The 22265-nt window shown below is 42.1% G+C and overlaps 1 protein-coding gene across 25 annotated transcripts in view; it reads right to left on the reverse strand.

The window, feature by feature from the left end:
• Nucleotides 1-20529, reverse strand: part of CHD8 (chromodomain helicase DNA binding protein 8) — a 58737-nt gene extending 38208 nt beyond the window's left edge. For 4 of the 25 annotated variants that reach the window (XM_086322264.1, XM_086322259.1, XM_086322263.1 and 1 more), the window contains exons 1-2: nucleotides 20103-20161; nucleotides 261-1318 (exon numbers count right to left, since the gene is read on the reverse strand). In XM_086322264.1, coding sequence (XP_086178390.1) covers nucleotides 261-1103 — 843 coding nt within the window. In that variant the 5' untranslated portion in view covers nucleotides 1104-1318; nucleotides 20103-20161. Of the gene's footprint in view, nucleotides 1-260; nucleotides 1319-1535; nucleotides 1569-6248; nucleotides 6484-6539; nucleotides 6592-19000; nucleotides 19198-20102; nucleotides 20312-20393 lie in introns of those variants that run through there. The other 21 variants (XM_086322276.1, XM_086322273.1, XM_086322275.1 and 18 more) reach the window with 13 other exon arrangements.
• Between the last annotated feature and the right edge of the window lie 1736 nt (nucleotides 20530-22265).

The raw sequence follows: 22265 nt of genomic DNA on the forward strand, positions 1-22265 counted from the left end.
GTGAGGACAGGGACTGTGTCTATCTTGTTCAGCACCAGCTAGGCACAGTGTAAATATGTAGTAAGAGCTCAAAAAATGCATTAACACTAACTGCTTTCACCTTGTAAGTAACAAATAACGTGGCTATCAACACTAACTGATAAAAAGTACAGGTGGAATTTAAGCAGATTTCCTAGAGACAGCTCTTATGTGCTTGCTCTCACACAGTTGCTGGGCCCGCTACTAAACCAAAATTCACCTCCCCCTTTCACTCAAGTCACCTGGGTGGGTGTAGAGGTCAGTGTAACTGCAGGCTTCAGTGGGGGCCCTGTGGCCCCAGGGTTTCCAGCAGGAGCTGAACCCTTAACTGGCTGTAGGACCAGCTGCTTTACTGGTCGGCTGGGCTGGACAATGCGCTGAACTGTAGCCTGGTTCCCAGGGACCTTGGCGGCCAACACTGTATTACCAGAGACAATGGAAACACCAGGTCGAAGGGGAGTGCCGGTTAGCACTTTGGTAAAAGTGACTTTTCCACCATTGGCTGTGCCAGCCACGAGGGGCTGAGCTGTGCTGGTGATACCTTGGGCCTGAATTTGTGCCACATGGGCACCAGTGACTGAGGAGCTTGGTGGGGCTTTAAGGATAACAATCTTAGGGGCGGACTGAGGTGGTTGTCCTCCAGCACTACTGGAGGAGACAGCTGTGGCAGAGACACCCATGAAAGGATTCCCTTGGCTCAGGATCTCCTGGCTTTTGGAGACCTGCAAAAGTCCTGATGTTGGCGTTGGTGTCTGTAAGACAGGTTGGGCTGGCTGCTCTTGGCTGACGGGCTGAGTGGTATAATCATGCAAGGTTAAAGATTCTGGAGCTGGAGCTGTTGATTCTTTGGGAAGTTCTGTGGGGGCTGTTTCCTCTGGTGGGGGGACCAAGTCATTTGCTGATGAATTCGCCACATCACCACCTCCACCATCCTGGTTCATCTGATCCAAGGAGTCCAGAGAGCTTGGCAGTCCAAGGGCTTCTTCAATAGGGTCTTGTGTGACCTGATTGAAGCTGTCATCAGTCAGAGAGTCCAGACCAAATAAATTTGGGTCATCAAACAGATCCATGATGGGGTCTGCCATCTTGGGAAAGCAATGGGGGTTACTTCCCCAAGGTTTAAGGAGGGAAGGGGAGGGGGGGTACTGGCTCTCCCCTCCCCTCCCCTATTAAGAAAAAAATGTACACAATGGAAGAGGACTACTCTTCAGGTAAAGAGGCAAGAAACAAGTGCATGTCAGACTGTCCTGACCTTCATGGAGCAAGATGGCTAGGTCTTCAGAGGAAGATGATGGAACTCCTGTTGTAGAAAGACAAATGACAAGTAAGCAAAGGAGGTGACCTCAGAGAAAACTTCTACCCATAGCATCAAATAGCATCAAAATAGTAAGATAAGAGGGAAATGTGAGGTAAGCTGAGGACAGAGACACAGCAGAAAGAACATCCACATTTCTGCTTTGAAACCAAAAGAGAAAAAAAGAAATAAGCCAACCCCTTTTGGGGGCTCTTACACCTACATGCTTTGAAGCTTCTGTCTGTCAAGATCATTCCGCTGTCTCTGTCCATTTCTTTTCACAATTATCATTCTTAGGTACAGAACAGGAAATGTAACATTCATTCACTTTCTATTTCAGATTCTTAAGTTGACAGAAATGAACAATATATCAGCAATACTTCAGTGAATACAGCCAGAGGCTTCTGGATATACTGGATTTTGTAACTTTTCCTTGTAATTCCAATACTTCTACTTACTACTAGCAAAATAAACACCTTTAACCAAGCTTACTGGATAATCTCGCTAAGTTGATAGTATAATTGTACTCAGGAAGATTCCCAGACTTTAGTTCACCTATCAGTGAATCTATACATTGTGCTTCTGTTCTCAAGTCCCCTCCTCGCTCTCTCATATTTAAGATCAAAACCTTCTCTGGCAAAAGAGTCAAAGAATTCTCCAATTTTGTCCCAGTTTATGTTTCCAACTTTCACTCTCATCATTTCCTGTATGCTCATCACTTCCTATATATACCCTAGATTTCAGTCCAAACAGAATCCAGTTCCCTTAATGACATTCCTATCTCCATGACTGCCTATTTTGCTGTATTTTCTGCCTGGAACGTCTTTATCACCCTCACCACAAACATCTCTTCCAGGTAAAATCTTTAACATCCTCAAAGGTCTTCTACTCAGTAAGGCGAGCCCTGCACCTCCATAAGGTGAGCTATTTGTGACGACTCAGTCCCTTCATCTTCTTTGTTGTTGTCGTCTCTGACCCTTTTGCGACCCCATGGACTACAGCCCACCAGGCTTCTCCGTCCATGGGATTTCCCAGGCAAGAATACTGGAGGGGGTTCTCTACCCAGGAATTGAACCCACATCTCCTGCGTTGATGGGCAGATTCTTTACTGATGAGCCACCAAGGAAACTCTCATCTTCTTTAAATACCCACAACACTGCCTGCACCTTATTTAAAGCACTTATATTTAACATTTTATTAAAATGATAAGTCTCTTGTCCATTTCCTCTGAAGGCCCAAGAGGTTCCTTTGTGCAAATTATAAAAAGCTGCCTGCTCAAGATGCTTGTCTGCCATCTGCTGGAAAATTATCATACTAAACATATTATCTGTGATGATGATGAACATGTGCAATGCACACCCTGCACAACCCTGCATGGTGGCCCAGCTCCTCTTTCTCCACGACAGAAGAGCTCCTGAATGGTGGGGACCACATCTTATTCATCTGTGGATCTTTAAAGTGCCAGATGAATATCACACAGTAGCTACTCAAAAAAATTTAAATGAATTAAAATAAGTGCCTGTGGTGTCTGAAATTAACCATTCTGTTCTTAGAGAAATTAACTGGTATTCCCTGATTCTAAGATAAGACAGTAGAAAACTTCCTATCTTGAAAAACTGTCCTACAAATAACTGAAACTATGTTGACAAAATCCACATGTGGGGCTTTTAAGTACATAAAATGTTGAAAAAAGGAAAAACTAAGACAAGGAATTTTAAGTATGTCACCATGTAACTATATGAAAATGTAGTATTTGCTTTCTGTATAATGATATCAATATTTGTCAATCCAGGAAAACTTCGGTAACACCATTTCTCCTCTTTTAGAAGAAACCAGAAAAGAAATTTGTCAGTGACACAGAAAAGACTAGACTGAAGACTTTTCCACACAAACCCCAAGCTTTTTTCCCTCTTCCTCAACTCATTCCAGTTATCCCTGTAAAATTAATATAATGTGGGTAAGTAGCCCAGAAACTGAGACATAGATAAGAGGACAGACTCATCAGTAGTTGGCACAACAGTTTTTCAAAATTATAAACCATACAGAGCATCTCCACCAATGTTAAACAAGATCTTTCCAGATTCAGTAATTGTATCCCTTCACATTGCAACCAAGGTCCACATCACTTCCCATTCCCGGCTAAAGTACTCCACAAGCTCATTCCAGCCTCTCCTACTAATGCCTGCCCCAAAACTACTCAAAATGGTGATCAGAAGACTTATAAATATTTCTTAATTTAATAAAAATCTACTCAATAATCTTACAATTTTTTCAACACTTCCATCATCTTTTTCTAGTTATGCCCTACTTTGCTACCTATTATCTTTTCACCTCCTATTCACTGTCAGAGAAGCTACAGTAAATATCTAACAGTTAGGTGTCACACAAAAAATACAGTGAAAGTTCCCACCAGCTGTAAGTTTACACTGATAATAGTGTATAACCTGCCTTTCTTCCATGGAGTATTCTGTCCTTTCCAGGACTCCTTGCTATTTATTCACCCAAATGCTCTTTCTTCCCTCTGCAACAGCCCAGTCTCAAAGAACGAGAGAGAGAGAGATCTCATTTTTTAATGGGAAAAACCAGGTTAACAGCTTCTGAAATATTTCCTTACTTCCATATGACTCAAGCATTAAATTCTTAAAGGTGAATGTACTTATTTGTCTCCCTTTCCAATTTTGGGGCCAAATTCCTGCTTCTCCTGGTTCAGTCAAGGCCCCAATATTTAAAAAAATCTCACCACTGACAATGCCACACCAAGTCTCACTACTTCTCAGTTCCATTCTATCAACTCACCCCTACCTAACCTAATTCATAGTATATTGAATTTTTTAATCCTAGTCTACAGCTTCTTTTTTTAACTCACATCTTTAAATCTGTCCTTGACTCTCAAAAGAATAAACCTTCTCCAAATGTACCGCCAACTTTCTTACTCCCTCCTCCTATTCTTACTTATGGGTCTTCCTAGCTATACCCGTATCTGGCCTATTCTACCAAGTTTATCTACCTCATGAATTCTCTTTCCATAATTCAAATCCTGGTAACAAAAATAAATAAATGTTAAGCAGTCAAATATACGAAACCCTTAAGATAACCTTAGGTAAAGCAACTCCTTAGATAAAGAAATCATAGCAGACTTTTATCATATTGAGAATGAAAAGCCAGCCCTCACCTTCCATGGACCCAAAGAGAAACATATGCATATGCTCAAAAGTCAGTTTGATGGCTGTACTTAAACATTTTCCATAATTCCAAACTAACAAGTAGACTAAGGACAGAAAACTTGTGGGGTGGGGGGGCGGGTGTAGGATATGAGGAAAGTAGAACTAACTAGTCAGTTAAGATTAAAATTCAAAGCTATCCATCTACAACTTTCAGATAACAAGCCAGAGAGATTCTTTATATAATAGCCCTTCATCTCACCTTCTTTTTTAAGGAGAAACTGTTCCTTCTCCTCGAAATAAATAAATACTGATGTTTTTCTGCAGCTTTACCACCTTTAATATAGTTCTTCTGGGTTTTCTTAGAAATCTAGAGTCCCAGCTCTCCTTTTATTTTATGTGCCTCCTGGTACCCTTGCCCATTTCAAAAACAACTTCTCTGTCCAATCAAAAAGGACTTAGTTTTAATTCTACTCTATACTTTTCAATCTCCACAAATCTTTCAACAAAGCAGTGATTCTCAACTGGGAGATGGAAGGTATGTGAAGTTTGAAAATGTACCTTTAATGTTGTAATTTTACATTTGTCAAATGGAAACAGTCTCACTGTTTACATTATTTATATTCAATAAAACTGGACCACATCTCTTGGCCTGTGAGGATGTGTGAAAGACAACACAGCGGGGCAGGGGAGCGCAGGCAGGTGTGGACAGAGAAGGACACATGCCTGGTTTGGAAAGATTATCGACATTTATATGATGGGATAGGATTTCTTATGGCCTCTCAAAAGGAAGTTCATCATTTTGTTTATGATAGATGAGAAACACTGCAAGAAAAATTAGCCCAATTGTCTAATACATAAACTTACATAAACTGACCTTCAGATATCCATTTTCCATTTACAGATTTCTCCATACTGCCCATCCTCTTAGAAGATAACAGATGAATGGCATAATGACAACAAATGACCTTTTGGGGGAGGGGAAGGCTGCATCTTTACAAAGTACCAGCCATGACCACTTAACCTCTAACTGCTCAAAGAACAAACTATTTTACTTCAAAGTATTAATCTTGTTATTGGAAACTGTATCCTTTCAAGAGGATCAGTGGCAGGCAGGCAGACATAAACACGTTATGGAAACAAAATATAGAAGCAATCTGAAGAGATCTCTTGAAAATAAAATAAACCAGAAGGCTTAAAATGAAGATAGTCAATATAATTTTAAAAGAGAAGGATTTAAAAACTGCACCATGGAGACATCTGTGAGACCCAAAGGGTCTTAAGTCTTATAAAGAAACGGGAAATAAACATCCTATGTGAATGGAATCACAACTTAGGGTCAGCAAAGGATCAAGATAGAAGGACACAGACCATAAGAAATGGAGCTATTAACTTGAAGCCACTCAGGAGACTTCCTCAAGAATATCGAGATCCTAGGCCATTTTCTCTATCTTCACCATTCTCACTGCCAAATGTGTGACTGCTCTTTTTTGTTTGTTTTCCCAGTTACTGAAGGAAAAAGCACTCACACCTCAATCAGGAGTATGGACCTTTGGGGCAAACATGGCTGGTAAAGTGAGTCCTTCTGAATAAACAGGGAAAGCAAAATAGGCAAGTATGAACGCTAAAACCATGTACGTACTTTCAAGGGTAAAGGAGAAAGTACAGAAATTTTGTACTCCTGTGGAAGGGAAGGAGCAAGGTAAGGAAGTACGGGGTTGATGGAGAGGGAAACGCGACTGGAGGCGGGGGTGGCGGGGACCCGGGTACATTACCTGCTCATACTGCCAGTGTTGGTGCCAGTAAGGCCCACACAGCAGAGGCGGGAGGTTTCTGGCAACTGGAGCCCCCAAAATGGAGATGAAGTACATGCACTTGAGGGAGTGAGCTAGTGGGGTGCCCTCCAGGGTGGGGATGGCCAAGACGGGAAGATGCGGGGTGGGGGGGTGTGGATGCCCGGGTGGGAGCAATGTTAGGGCGGAAGCTACAGGCGGGAAGGTCCGACAAGCCCTGAAAGAGAAAAGAAGCTGTGTCTCACCCCAGCAGGGTAACAGAGATGCCTTTACCTGCAGCGGCCGTGGGGGACCGGTTCGCCCCTCTCGCTGTCTCTCCAGCACCAGTTCCCCCTCCTCCTGAGCAACCTAACTTGATGCTCCTGCCCGCCCCACGTCCTTATTCGCTGCACTCCGCTGCCACTCACCACAGGCGCAAAGACGCAAAACAGCGCAAAGGGTGGGACTAAACAGAGCTTCCCCCTCCCCCGCCACCACAGGGTTAGGTTGAGAGCGCACGGAGAGGCCTATCCGGTTTCCAGGGCCGAGGCGAAGCCTGCAGCTTGCTTGAAAAAAAAAAGGAGCCTGGCCAGAGGAATGGTCTCAAGCTGCGGCAAACTAGTCCTGGAGATTCAACTCCCCCACCTCCAACACTGTTTTCTGCACACCAAAGAGCGTAAACTCGGGAGAGAGGGTTCCACACTAGGCCAACTCCGCCTCCCTCTGAATCCCCTGCCTCTTAGTCCTGTCAGCTCTTCTGCTGTAGTGACTATCCCTTATCCCACGACCCATTAAAAGGGGCCACATCTTCCATCCATCAGAGGAGTGAGTCAGCCCAAGTGCTGGAACACGGGGCCCTTTACTCTTAAAAGATGAAGCACTCTCTCTGCCGCAACCCAAATTGCATTCTTGATAGTCTAACCCTTAAGCAGCAGTAAGTACTTGCTAGAAAGTAATCGCAGGTACTCACGAACAATTCCCAAACCCTCCCCCTCCAAAATACACACCTACTCCTAACCCCCAAACCTGGGCTCTGGCCCTCACCTCGCTGCTCTTGAAACTCAGCCCATCTGATATATGGGCCAGGGTCCAGTTTGCAGTGCCACTTCAGACCACTCTAATTCCGAGGGTTGGCAACCCCAGAATGATGGTACAAGCTTAAATCCCTCAAAGTAAACTGTTAATAAAGACAGCTGCTTACCTCCTGACCACTAATTTCACCTGAAATGTAAACACTCTCAACACTGAAATCCTACTTTCTGTGCTCTATGATACAAATTAGGAAGATCAACTTGGCCTTAGATCTCTTAAAGATCTTCACCTTACCACTAATGCTAGGGACACCCCATCCCCACTCCAGTAAACAGCAATACTGTTCTCCCATTCACTCAGGCTCCAAACTTCAAAGTTGCATCTGAAACCTCCTCTTGTATCCATTTTTCAACCATTTGCCCAGTCCCATTGGCTCTCCTGAAAATGTATCACAGCTAGTGGAGCTGGCTGGCTTCCCAATCACATCTAGTCAGTCCTCTTGTTACACAGATGAGAAAACGGAGGCTTAGAGCTGAATGACACAACCATGAAACTAAGTGGCAAAGTTAGGATTCATCTTTCTCACTTTATTTCTGCTGCCACTTCATTTATGCAGCTCCTATAACAGAAAGAAGCCTCATAACTGATCTCTCCCCCTACTAATTCTTTCTGCTATCAGATTAGTTTCCTAAAACACAGGATAGCCAAATCAGTCACCTGCTTAAAAACTTTGAAAGATTCCCTGTTACTTAAGACATAATCCTTAAGACCACACTTTGCCTTTCCAGTCTTTTTTTTTTTTTTTAGCCATACCCCATGGACTGCAGGCTCTTAGTTCCCCAATCATGGATTGAATCCAGAGCCAAGGCAGTGGCAGAGCTGAATCCTAACCACTGGACCACCAGAAAACTCCCTGCCTTTCTAGTCTTATTTCCCACTATTCTACATATACATTTATATGCCGGCCAAAGTAGACAATATTGTCATGTATTTTTTTCTCATCTGGGCCTAGCTAGTACACTTGCCTTCAAATTATGTTACTCTTATTCCATTTCTTTGTTTTCTCAAAATCTTACTTATCCTTTAGGATCCACATCAAATACCTCTTCATCATCTCAACATTTATTGAGTGTACAATATACAGAGTAATATGGTAGCATTAGAGAACCAAAGATGAATCAGACAATCTCTGCCCTCAAAGAGGCTTCCGTGATAGCTCAGTTGGTAAAGAATCCGTCTGCAATGTAGGAGACACTGGTTTGATTCCTAGGTCGGGAATATCGGCTGGAGAAGGGACAGGCTACCCACTCCAGTATTCTTGGGCTTCCCTTGTGGCTCAGCTGGTAAAGAATCTGCCCGCAATGTGGGAGACCTGGGTTCAATCCCTGGGTTGGGAAGATCCCCTGGAGAGGGGAAATGCTATCCACTCCAGTAGCTGAATGCGACTTTCACTCGGCCTCAAAGAACCTAAAACAGGAAGGAGTACATTTGTGTATACATGTGGGGAGACAGAAAGAGTAGGGACTATGACAGTAGTGACAAACGTCCAATGAAATACATGCTGGGCTTTATTTCAGGTAAAAGGGACTTAATAAATTAGGAGAAAAGGTATTAAGGAAGTAGTTTCTTAAAGGATGAGGAGGAGTTAACTTGGGAGGGGAAGGTGAGCTACAAGAAAGGGGTCTTCAGGCAACAGGGACAGTAAAAGGAAAAGCAAAAGGAAGCAGGGCAGTGAAAAACAGTATGAGATATATAGAGGAAGGTCTAAGCAGTTCAGAAGTTCAGTCTCGCCTAAGTGTAAATCACAAAGAAGAAATCAGACGGAGGTAAGAATTGAAGGGGCAGACCTTTCAAGGAAAAAGCCTTGAATGCCACATTGAAGCATTTTCTTACAGGTGTCCAAGGAGCCACTGAAAAATGGAATCACACGATCAAATATGCATTTTAGTTAGCTAGCTCTGGCTGTTGGATAGAGAACAGATTTGGGGGATAAGGGGACAGAGGACACAGAAGTAGCTAGGAGGCTGCTATGGTAGTCCAGAAAAGAGTTGTAATGTGGATGCTGTTGATTTTTTCTTCCTGCACCCCTGCCTTCCTATATTGGAGACTAACTCAAGGTAAAAGTCTTCAATGGAAGACTGGATCTTAAGTCCCATTACAGAGCTGGAGTGGGTGGGTGGGGGGTATTGAAACAAGGGGTGAGGTTCTTCCCCTTCCAGTTGGGGAAGAAGTACACACACACATAGCTTTGCCCAGTTTAAGTGGACACTCCTGTGGAAAACCTTGATTTTGCAGTGGCAATACAAAGACCCAGAACCAGCCAGTTAGACAATATTCAGCAATGGGAGACACTGGAATTCTGCAGCATCATAAACAGACTGTCAGTGCTTTGATCCTGCCCACATTCTCCATGTCTCCAACTTCCCTTGGTTCCAGATCAATTTCTAAATCAGATTCTCTAGCATTCCCATATGAGCCACACAACATCCTTTGAATATGTTCCCTTTCAGCATAAGTTAGTCAAAAGATGATTTCTGTGGTTTGCAACCAGGAATTCTAACAAGATGATGAGAACCCAAATCATAGCATTGTGGTTCCAAAGGTAATGGAGGGAAGGAAGGGAGAGAGTTTAGTAAAACTTAGGGGATAAAAACTGGTAGAACCTAGAGTTTATAGGGAAAGAGGAGATCAGCCACTGTAGTGTGAGTTGCCTGTAACATGTCAAGTACTGATACTCAATGGGAGGTCGGATGTATAAATCTCAAAGTTGCCTTGGTGACAGATTTGGAATTATCAGTATCAAAACAGTAGTTTTACGATTGGGGAGTACTCAGAATATGAAGAGCAGAGCAAGTATATACAACACTGCACCAATGCTGTTGGAAGACGACAGAGAACGCTGGGGGTCTGGGAAGAACTGAATGTCCACTCCAAAGAGAGCAGCTGCTGTTCAGCAATTAGTTAAAGTGTTGCCATATGGAAACACAAATCCAAGGCTGAGAGAGAACTTTAGGTTTTCCAAAAGCCAGAAATACAGAGCTTTATGTAAGTCTTCCAGGTTTTAAACAAAGATAACTAATTTTTTAAAATGTTTTAAACACTTTGCAGGCTAAACAAAACACTTAGCTGGAAACCCCCAAATTTGAGATTTTGGGTGTGGAGTGAGAAAAGCTACAGAGGAACCCAAGAGAACATCAGGATTTAAGAATCAGAATAAGCTACACCTATTAAGCAGGTAGACAAGGCAAAGCTAGAGAAGCAGAAGTGCAATGCAACCGAAGCAAAGAGAGTAGAGAGTTGCAGGGGGAAAGAGTGCTCAATTGCATCCAACAAAGCACAAATGTCCAATAATATAAGAACTTTAAAACGTGTCCACTGGATTTAATACATCTCTGCTTTTCACTAGCAAGCTAAGTAAGACTAGTCAGTTCCATATGAGTTTTCATAGCATTTTTGTTAAGTACTTTTTGGGGATAATTATCTTCTAATTCCTATTTTGGTTATATTTGTATGCGGAAGCCTCAGGGGCTTAAAGTCACAGGGATGTGGGTTCAAATTCCTGTTCACAAAGTAAATAAACCTTTCTGAGTCTAGTCCATTCCTTTGTACAAAGGGAGATCAAAGCGGTGGTGGTGTTCAATGGCTAAGTTGTGTCCGACTCTTTGCGACCCTGTGGACTGGAGCACACCAGGCTTTCCTGTCTCACTATCTCCTGGGGTTCCTCTATCTCCTTTATCTTCACTATCTCCTGGAGTACAAAGGGGGATCAGATTACAGGGCCATTAATGAGGATTAATGAAACATCTCACACACTTCTAATGAATATTGATATATAACCACTATTTCTAGGAGGTACTCAACCAATGTTCCTGGATAATAGTTGGGAAAAAAATTGTTTTTACCAGTCTCTACCTAATTTGGGAGATGCCAGTCAGCCTTAGAGGGTGTGGAGTGATTAATGGCCTTCAAAATAATTCATTAATTTCAGCAGGTTAATATCTATGAGCATGCATATGGACTGCAGCCATTGCTTCCTCTATATTAGATCTAATTTACAGCAAACAGGAGTAACTACAGTTTAGATTCTAGAGTCTGAAGATCATGTTTAACTAACTGGCTTCAGTCAGCCTAAACCTGCTATAGATGTTCTAAGTCAGTAGCATCTGACTTTTGGGTATTTAGAGACCTAAATTAAAACTCTCAGGGATCCAAGGAAGGATGATAAAGATTTCAGAAACACCCCCTCATCCCATCCCTCCAAGCACTTTTTTCCAGAACATCACACTTCTCTGATTTTCCTTCTACTTCTCTGGCCAATTCTCTTTTGCTACTCATCTCCTCTACCAGCATTTAGTTCACCAAGCTTTGGTCCTGGGCCTTCCTTTTTTCTTATTCTGTACCTGCAAGGATGTCTAGTTCATATACAGGGTTTCAATTCATTCTTTTCCTCAACAAACTACTTATATACTTGTCTCTCATTTATATCTCTGGGCAAGACGTCTGAACTCCAGGCGTGTTTATTGACTTGCTTACTCAACAGCTCTTCCTGGTCGTCTCTACAGTCTCCCTGGCTGACCTTCTTTCCAGCTCTCCCTAGAAGAGGCTTCTTACCTTCTTGGTGGTCTCCTCCATACCCACTACCACATGTGCACTCACAGAAGGTAATCACCCTCTAGCATCTCCTATTCAGCCGTGGCTGAAGACACCAGAAACTCTTTTCCTTATCACTCCTATCCCATATTTCAGAATCCTACCTTCACCCCCTAAACATCCCTCAAATCCACCCACTTCTGCCTCTACTACCCTCCTGGGTCAACTGACCATCCCCACTCCCCTCGACTACTGCAACTGCCTTCCAGCTTGTTCCCCATCCGTTTAACCCATTTAATTGTTGTTTGCTTTTGTTTAGTCCCTATGGATAGCTGCTCTGTCCATGGGATTTCCCAGGCAAGAATACTAGACTGAGTTGCCATTTCCTTCTCCAGGGGGATCTTTCCAACCCAGGGATCAAACTGTGTCTCCTGCATTGGCAGGCAGATTCTTTACCACTGAACAAGGGAAGCCCATTTAATTCTTACTTATCCTTCAAATCTCATTTCAACACCATCATTTCAAAGAAAAGCTTTCCCTGACCTCCTAGACAAAAAAAATCACCAAACTTTTGAATGTACATTACACACCTGGCCCTGTTTTAAACAATGAAAATGTATTAGCAGACTGAATGTGAAATAACTGCATTTTTACAGATGAGGAAACTGAGGCACAAATCATAAGCAATTAACTCAACATTCCACAGTTAATGGAAAGTGGGGCCGGATTCAAACTTAGGTAGTGTAGCTTCCAAAGTCACATTTTTAACAACCCAACTATATTATGGTGTAGGTTATATGCCTTTATTGTAAACTCTCTGTAACATCCATAATCTCTCTTTTGTAGTAGACTGATTAACTGACTATATAATTGTTTGCTATCCAGCCTTCCTCACCCCCATATTAGAATGAAAGTTACACAAGGGCAAGGTCTGTGTACAGCTTATTACAATATTTCCTTTGCTTATCAGGTAGTAATGGGCACCCTGTGTACTTTTGTTGAAGGAATGCATTTTCAACTTCTAGTCAAAGGTGTGCGGGAGTGGGGATTGGGGAGGGGGGTGGTGCTGCGTAATACAAAGGTGTCTCACCAAAACCACACACTTCTCAGGCTGCTGAGACAGCACACAGGTAGCAGCACAGCTCCAGAGACATTCAAAAGAGGCACCAAAAGACCCTAAGCATCTTTACTCTTCAGGACCTGTAGCAGACACAGCTTTCTCATGGAGCAAGAGAGGCTGTATTTAACACACATAATAGACTACTTTCTGTAGTGTGGCAATCACTATTGAAAGCCATGAAATTTTAGTTATCTCCTTTAGGCTTGGGACCCTAAAAGCCTCAGTGGTGGGTAATTTAAAGCTGTGGCAAAAAGTGAATGGATGAAACCATACTCACATGCCTCAAAAATGGGGCACGGATTTAGCCTCATTGTAGATTTTATTCCAGTGAAACCCTAGAGTTTTGGTCTAAGTCTGAAGAGAGAAAATAAGAGCCTAACCTTTAAGGATCAGTGCCCTGAGGTCAAGTTAGACTGGACCTGGAGAAGTTCCTCTTCACTGGTGTGTGTTCACCACGATGAAAGTAATATTCTAGGTTCTAAATTAAGGAATTTATAACTGGATCAATATATTACCTTGAATGACACCACTTTTGGACATCCAGCTTAAGTAATAATATCTGCAATTTCTTTTTACTGAGGCGATACCGATTTATAACATTTATAAGTTTCAGGTGTACAGTTTTTTTCCTCCCTCTGTATACACTACAGCATGTTCACCACCAAAAAGTTACTTTGCATTTATTACCATACAGCTGATCCCCTTTGCTCACTTCACCTTCCCCTCCATAACAGAGTAATGGTAACAGAGTCATGGTCCTCTTTATGCCCTCCCACACCACCCCTGCATGCCCTACTTTAACTGGCCCAGGTATATATATATATATACTGTTTCAGCCTAACAGAGAAATATAAATATTTACTTATTTATTTATCTTTTGGTTGTACTGCACAGCTTGTGTGATGTTCCCCAACCAGGGATTGAACCCAGGCTGTGGCAGTGAAAGCCCGGAATCCTAACCAGTAGGCCAACAGGGAACTCCTACTCAACTATTTATGAGGGACTGTTTTCATTGCAACATTTATGCTAAAAAAGTGTGTGGCAGAGGAGGAGAAACACTGTTATTATCTCACTTATGCCTCTAGGCACAAAAAATGACCCAGTGACATGGGATGATGAAGTCAGTGAGTTAGTTTCACTTGCACTGGCTAAAAAATGAAGTTGTCTGTGACCGACCAAGTGATTTTCCTCTGTAGAGCTTAAAGTATTTCACATAATCTTATCTTCAAAATAACTAAGTCAAATAAAATAAACTATTATTCTTTTTTTTTTCATTTTGACAGAAATACAAAAAGAAAATTTACATTCTCAAGGCCCTACAGCTGCTAAAGGTATAGCTTTAATAAGCTATGGAATGCCTACTTGTCTAATACTGTTGTCAAAGACAGTTCTCCAGAGGCCTACAATGAATTTCTAACTGGGGGGAGATGATAATGAATGAGGCTTTGAAGTCCCACAGACCAGAGTTCTACTCCTGGTTAAGTTATCAAACCTCACTAAGTCTTATTTTTTTCTCTTCTGTAAAATGAAAGTAACATCACACACATTTTCAGGGTTATTCTGAAAATTAAAAGATTATGTACAATGTTTGGCACACAGTAGGCAAAAAAAAGGAGTTTATTATTCCCTGTCCAATAATTTAAAAGAGTACCACTAAAGGTTTCTCTCAAAGCAAAATTACTCCTTAAAGACTTGGCTGAGCTGACCTGCTAAGCAGAATGGTGGGATACTAAAGTAGATGCAAAAGTTTCATAATCAGAATAGCCGGACTGCTGGGCAGGATAAAAAGACCCGCAACCACTGTGCTGAGAAAGCAGGATAACACTTTAACCTCAAAACCTCAGAACAGACTTCAACCAGCATGGGTGGCTAGGGCAACATGCAGGTAATTCAGTTAATCATTTTGTGTGTTTATAGGAATGATGCTGGTATCTATCTGAGTACTTTGCTTACTTCACAGTGCTGCCTGTGGGAACTTACCAGTTCTGCAACTGACTAGGCTGTTCCTCAGGAGCTCACAGGCCCCTAGTCCCAGGCGCCTCAAATTTTAACTCCCATGACTTTCAGGAGAGCAGTGAATGGAAGTGACCATTACCCACATATATATTTAAGACCTCATGGAAAAGGTGCCCCCACCAAGAGGTACACCCGAGAAACAGGCAAAAGCATGTTGCCCTAGCCACCCATGGGGCTGAACGGAAGCAATGAAGAATAAAACACCGGAAGTTCAGTGTTTATGCAACTTGGCAGCCCCTATTCAAAAATTCAAAAAATCGCGCTTGTCATAAAGTTTACTTTGATGGATGAGTATCTGATACACATCTGATATCTGTAATAGGACATGAAAAATCACAGAATAAGTGAAATATGATTTCATGTTCCATTACAAAACACTATTATGACTTGGTTCTAAGTAGGCTGCCAAATTACCGAAATCACTGTTTTTTTCCTAGAACCAATCAAAAATAAATTCCTGTATCACTAATGGGACCATGTACCTCTGAATACCCACGTCACTTAAGAATAATTCCCAAAGATATGTTGTATCCCCAAATTATGTAGTGGAAGAGAAAATGGAGGTGGGATATTCCAAAGGTTTTTATAAAGACCATGAGAGACAATTTGAGAAATCTGAAAGACTTTACAGCTCTTGAATACCCTTCCTCTCAGATGAAATTAAGAATTCAACTAATATATATTCTTTTACAAAAAGTTACTGACATAGTTTAAGGAGAATTACAAAACAAAACAAAAAGGTGTTAGTACTGGAATACTGGGCTATTACCAAACAAATCAGAACTATCAGATTTAGGGTGCTGACATACATGGGGAGAAAAAAGCACAGTTCTATTAGTATCTAGTAATTTGGTTATTATTTAGTAATTTTAAAAGTCTGTCATTTAATTACCTTTTTAAAATTTTAAAAAACAAAAAAAGCCTGGAAATACTGAATAAAAACAAACCATACACAATGACTTTCTCTGGAAATGTACTGAGGGAATAAAATCAGGAATGCTTCATTCTTTCAATGACAAAGCCAATCTTTTAAAAATTATGCATAAAGGTGGTCTTCCCTAGTGGCTCAATGAATACTCTGCCTGCAATGCAGGAGACCCGGGTTCAATCTCTGGGTTGGGAAGATTCCACTAGAGACAGAAATGGCAACCCACTCCAGTATTCTTGCCTGTAAAATCGCATGGGCAGAGGAGCTGGGCAGGCTACAGTCCACAGGATTGCAGTCAGACAGGACTGAAGCGACTTAGCACATGTACGCGTGCGCACACACACAAAGGTATGTAATATTTAAAATCCTCGGTTTAGTTTTGCAATTTTTTGTACTTTTATTTGACTATGTTCTGAAAATTCTTTTCAAACAAACTAATGAGAATATACTTGAAATATACCTCGAATGTCATCTAGGCTCTGGAGCCTACACTGTCCCATTGCTTGGAGTTCATTCCTGGATTCATCCCTGCTAAAGGTGCATGAAAAGTAACTAACTATCTGTGCCAGTCTTTCTGCTAGATTTTTCATTATCATGTAACATATAGAGGAATAAATAATATATGTTACATTATCATGTAACATATACAGAAATTAAGTGCTTTATTTAAAAAAAAAAACTTCTCCTGCAGGATCTGAAGGCAACAATTACATACTTTAAAGTTAACTTACAGGGCCTCCCAGGCGGTGCAGTGGTAAAGAATCCATCTGCAGCGCAGGAGATGTGGGTTGGATCCGTGGGTTGGGAAGATCCCCTGGAGGAGGAAATGGCAACCCACCCCAGTATTCTTGCCTGGAGAATCCCATGGACAGAGGAGCCTAGCGGGGGACAGTCCATGGGGTCACAAAGAGTTGGACACGACTGGGCACACATGCAAAGTACAGCAGAGTAGACTATTTTGCTTCATGTAACATTCAATAACCAAGAGTTTAGTGAAGGGTAGAAAGTGATGGGTAATAAAACGGCAAAAGAAATTGTTACCGCCTGAACAGCTTAATGAGAAATCTCAGAGAGTAACATACTCTGTAGTTTAAATTTAAAATATCCAATAACTACAAAGAGGTGGACTTATTTTGCAACACAGAGAAACAATGAAACATTTAAAGACAATATGAATTAGTCAGAAAAAGCAAAACAAACAAAGAAAAAAAGCTAAACTACAACTTCATTTAAGAACCAACACAAAACAAAACAGAAGTTAAGGTTGGGAGAAGGGGATCCAGGATAATTCAAAATTTAATAAATGGTTAAACAAAGCTTTAGGCAATAGTAAACAGTTTACACAACAGCGATGCTACATAGAAATACAACTGTTACTTGGGTGCCATGCTGTGCTTAGTTGCTCAGTCCTGTCCAACTCTTTGCAACCTTATGGACTGTCGCCCACCAGGCTCCTCTGTCTATGGGGATTCTCCAGGCAAGCATACTGGAGTGGGTTGCCATGCCCTCCTCCAGGGGATCTTCCCAACCCAGGGACTGAACCCAGGTCTCCCCAACTGCAGGTGGATTCTTTACCATCTGAGCCAGGGAAGTCCATGAATACTGGAGTGGGTAGTCTATTCCTTCCCCAGGGGATCTTCCCAACCCAGGGATCGAACCAGTGTCTCCTGCGTTGCAGGTGGATTCTTTACCAGCTGAGCTACCAGGGAAGCCAAGTTATTTGGGTACCAGAAACCAAAGGAACCCCTCTTGAAAGTCAGGGTCTCTTTGCATTCTTAAATGGTCTCAAGACAGATGCGAAAAGGGACAATGTCAGTGAGTCAAAATAAAAGGCAAAGTGAACAAAATTATAACAGAAGGATAAAAGGAAGACCACCTGCTCTGTGAGAAAAAGAACAATTAATTAAAGAGGAGATGAGTAGGTTCTGAAATGATAGTTTACCAATGAATTGAATGCTAAAAGTAAAAGAGTAAATACTAAGTTGGTTATAGTAGGTGCAAGGGTAGGTCAAGCAAAGACCTGCGGATCAGGGACCAGTTCAAATATAACTCCAGAAGTGGAGTCACTTCTAAGGCTGAGGGTGGAGGGTCCAGAACAATATTATCTTGTTTATCCTTCAGTTATTAGGCTAAACGTAAGCTCAGAGATAGCTTAACCTTTGCAGGACTGTAGACAAACAGTATCTTCAAAGCATTTAGCATTCATCTGAATGAATATCAAATCTCATTCTTTCAGAAAGCAAGTACAGAGCTTGAAACCCACAAATTAATAAAGTGTTAGCTTTGCCCAGAAAAACCTCACCCTTTTCAAAGACGACATGTACAATGGTTTCTTTTAAAGATCAATTCCCTTCACCACCCTACCTTACCTACCAGAAACTTGACCCTTCTAATAGTAAGTGGCAAATTTTTCCTGTTACAACTAAAACTCTGCAGCGGTGGTTACCACAATGCCAAGATTCTTTCACCCCATCACCCAGCAGGTGCTGCAGAGAAGACTGTCCCGGGAAATACAAGATCTGTGTTTCCTGGTGATTCACAACCAGCTCAGCAGATTTCTATTTCTATCATTTCTATCCATGTCTAAACGGATTTTGTCAATTTGGGAACTGACATACTCAAAAGGCCAGAGGCACACGATAGATCAAACATGAGGAAAGCAAGAACTCTATGTCACTAACCATGCACTGTTTCATCAAATCTCTTATCCTAATCCATTACTCCTTTGCTACTGCAGTTTTAAACCTTCCCCGAAGCCTGTCTTTACACACATGTACCTTCTCTTTGGCCAACGTCCTTCATTTTGCCTTGCAGACCCACTGGCACACCACTCTTACCACCTGTCTCTTTAAATGAAAAACGTCGTTTTCCTTATCATAACTCTTCTTTTCCTTTAAGGGGTGAGATAATCCAAAATATTTGGAATGAGAAACTTCCCATGTTCTCGCCCTAAGAGGTGGACCACAGTTTGTTCTGAAACCTATTTGTTGATCAATACAAAAGAAATTCCTAAGCAGAAGACATATCTAATGGACTAACAAGAGAATACTATTCAAATCACAAACTCACCTTCTAGTAACTAACGTGCCCCACAGTGGATAGGACCTCACCTGATGCTAAGGATAACAGGCAGAGAATCTCCGGCTGACCTGATAGGTTCAGAACAACATGAAGAGTAAACAAGCTGTGGATGCTAGGCGATGGTAGGATGCAGTAGACAGAAAACGCAGCTCCTCTGGTGTTTGGGGCATTCCACTATGTCTATTCTTTAAAAGAAAAAGACATCAAGTTCTCAGTCTTCCACTTCTGGCTCACTGTTCTCAGTCATTGAAAAGAGATTGGTCCACCAAACATCTATATACCACTATTCACCTCTTCCTTGAAGATCTTAATCATTTAGGACTGCCCCTTAAAAGGTAGGAGCTGCTGCATTTGCACAGCTGCCGCAAAGGCAGGGAAATTTCCTGCGACACTGGAGACAGGTAAATAAAGAAACTGCTTTCGCTCCGAGGAAGGGGGAGGGGTCTTCTACCACTGAAGAGTTTACATAATGCAACAGAAAACCAGTGAGCTCTGCGGACCTGTCAATGGAGATGCAAAGCTAGAGCTCCTCTCTTCCAACCACCTCTAAACACTGTCCAAAAGCCTGCTCCGCTCTCCCAAAGTTCCACAGAAATTACACCTAATAATGTAAAACAATCGCACATGCTCACCTCATGCTCTCCTAACCACCTTTATTGCTAAAATACACACACACAAAACCCAAACCCCAAACTCCCACTTCTGAGTCCAAAGTATGGAGTAACCAAACGGAGCCGCGGAGTTTTCCCTCTGAAGGAGCAAGGAGAAAACGGATTTGCCTCAAATCTACACGATGCCCAGTAATGCAATGACAAGGCCTAGAAACTTCACAGGGGCCGGGGCAGCCGCGTTCGCGGCTCAGCCCGGCTTGGGCCCTGCGGGCCGGCAGCCGCCCTCTCCCCCGGCCTCTCACAAAGGAGAATGGTTCAGTCCGGAGCATCACCCAGCACCTGATCCCGCACAACTGGGGGAAGGACAGAGGGCGGGGAAGCGAGGAGGAGGATGAGTTATGAAAACCAATCTAAGAGCCGCAGCTTTTGCAAAGACTCTTGGACCAGCACTGAGCAGCGGGCGTGTGCTGAGAGCCTACCTGAACAAGTCCCGGCGCTTCCTTTCCAGCCAGCGTTTCAACTCACCCTTTCGGAGAACAAGGCGCCTTCCGGCGGAGCATGGCCAGCCCTCGCCTCAATCTAGCTTGCTAGTAGTCCATGCTCCCTTGCTCCGCCCACCTACGCTCCCACCCGCCAATGGCAGGGCCAACGCCCCGCCTCTTCCAGCAGGGTAATGTGAGCTCCATCCAGGAAGTCTCTTGAGGATGGGAGGTCCTAAAAGGCTGAGGCAACCACACATATGCCTGATTGAAAATAAAATCTGGCGGTACCTTGTCTCTGACCGCTCTCTGTTCACGGGCTTTCGGATCTCTCCGCATCCTTCTTTTCTTGACCCCCGCCGTTGGGGGCGCTCTAAACTAGAACATTTAGTTACCTGTTTCTGGGAAGCCATCTTGGATCGGGCTGGTGCCTTTCGGGCCGGGAGGAGGGAGTGCTTAAGGAATCTAAAGCCCTTTTCGGCGTCCTGTCCGACTGCTTAGGTACAGCCCCAACGTACTCTCCTTTACGTAATCAGAGTACCCCTCAGTCACGATGGGGAATAAACCTGGAATAATGCTGAGTGTGCCTGGAGGCAGCCCCCACCCTCTCTCATACAAGTGAAGCGATCTTAACCAAATCAAAGAAGCAAAAATTAATTCTTGAAGTGAGTGTATTTTCTGAGTTCCTGGGATAATCCTTTAGAAATGTCTCAATCCTCAGGATATCAGCATAACATCAGCATAGGTTATGCATCTATTCTAGATGCTTCTAAACCTTATGTTTCGCTCGCAAGTTTTCCAGTGTTCTGACTTTGACAGTACAGAGTACTGCTAGTCAGTTGGAAATGAACAAAATTCAGTAAAGAATTTCAACTTAAAAAAAAAGAAAAGGCCTCAATTCATCAATAGACCCAAACTATTTGTGAATATGGATAGAGCAAATGATGTCTTAGAGGTGAAATTATATGCAAGGAGGGCATTACGAGACTGCCTTAGAAATATTGGCTGCAGAGTAATTTCCCAATGATAGTGTTTAAATTGTTATGGAAATAATTTTACAGTAGATGAAATCCTCTTGCCCTCAATGAGAAAGATTTACCCATGTTTTCTAGTTTAACTCTACTGCTATTAAAATTTGCTACAGTAAGTTTTTAATTTTTTGGAAATCCTGAGTGAAGGGTGTCTTTCCCTATCATTAAAGGAATTTCTCAAGAAGTAACATTTGCATGGTCACACATAGTAGGAGCTCAGAGACCTAAAGGAGTCATGTGAGTCAACATTTTATCACAGAAGACTTGGCCAAGTACATTTCTCTGTATATTGAACAAAATCTGTTGGCCAAATTCTTCCTTGGCTACCACTGTTATATCAAATTTGATGTTAGTATTAGGGCTTACCAGAACAATGTGTAAATGCATATACAGATATGATCTTAATTATAGTTTCTAGAATGAGAACCTATTATCCTTCTGCTTTTTTGGTACAAAATAAACCTACTATCAAAGGAACCAGTTATTAGGCATAGACAGAAAGGGGAATGGGTATCCCTGCCATATGCAATGACCTATAAATAGTAATGACTTAGACTGCTATAAGTAGTATATTTCCAAGGGTCCTGGGCTTCAAAAATCAACCAACACTCATATTATCTTATAACCAGTATTCTTCACATGGGGGTGGGAGATGCATTTTCTGTAACTTCTCATGACCATTTCATTCAGAACATCAGCAGTGATCAACAAAGGTCATAAATTTGCCCAGATACTCTCATTTCTTATGCTTAAAACTGATGAAATACCTGAGTATAGAAGGTTATGAGTGGTTTTTGGATAATATGGGATTATCAATTCAAGAGATACTCCATTTGAATTGTTTACCATGTTAAAAAAAAAAAGATGCACTCCAAAAGCAGCAGCTCTAGACAGAATGATGTTCTGATCAATGTTCTGATTCATCCTGATCGCTAAAGGTTTCTTTGACTGATAGAGGAAAACTCCTGTACAGAAACCATAAAGTTTTATTTACTTTACTTCTGTCTCTGGTGTGAGTGGACTAGCCAAATTCAACAGCTTTAATCCTTTTTGAAATGAGGTAGGAGTTTTCAAAAACCAAACCAAACCAAACCTTAATCAAAGTAATACTCCATATGCCTTCCAACTTCCT

The sequence above is a fragment of the Bos grunniens genome, chromosome 10 (genome assembly GCF_055505025.1).
Source record: "Bos grunniens cultivar Pamir isolate PY7600 chromosome 10, Bosgru_T2T1.0, whole genome shotgun sequence".
Classification (NCBI taxonomy): domain Eukaryota; kingdom Metazoa; phylum Chordata; class Mammalia; order Artiodactyla; family Bovidae; genus Bos; species Bos grunniens.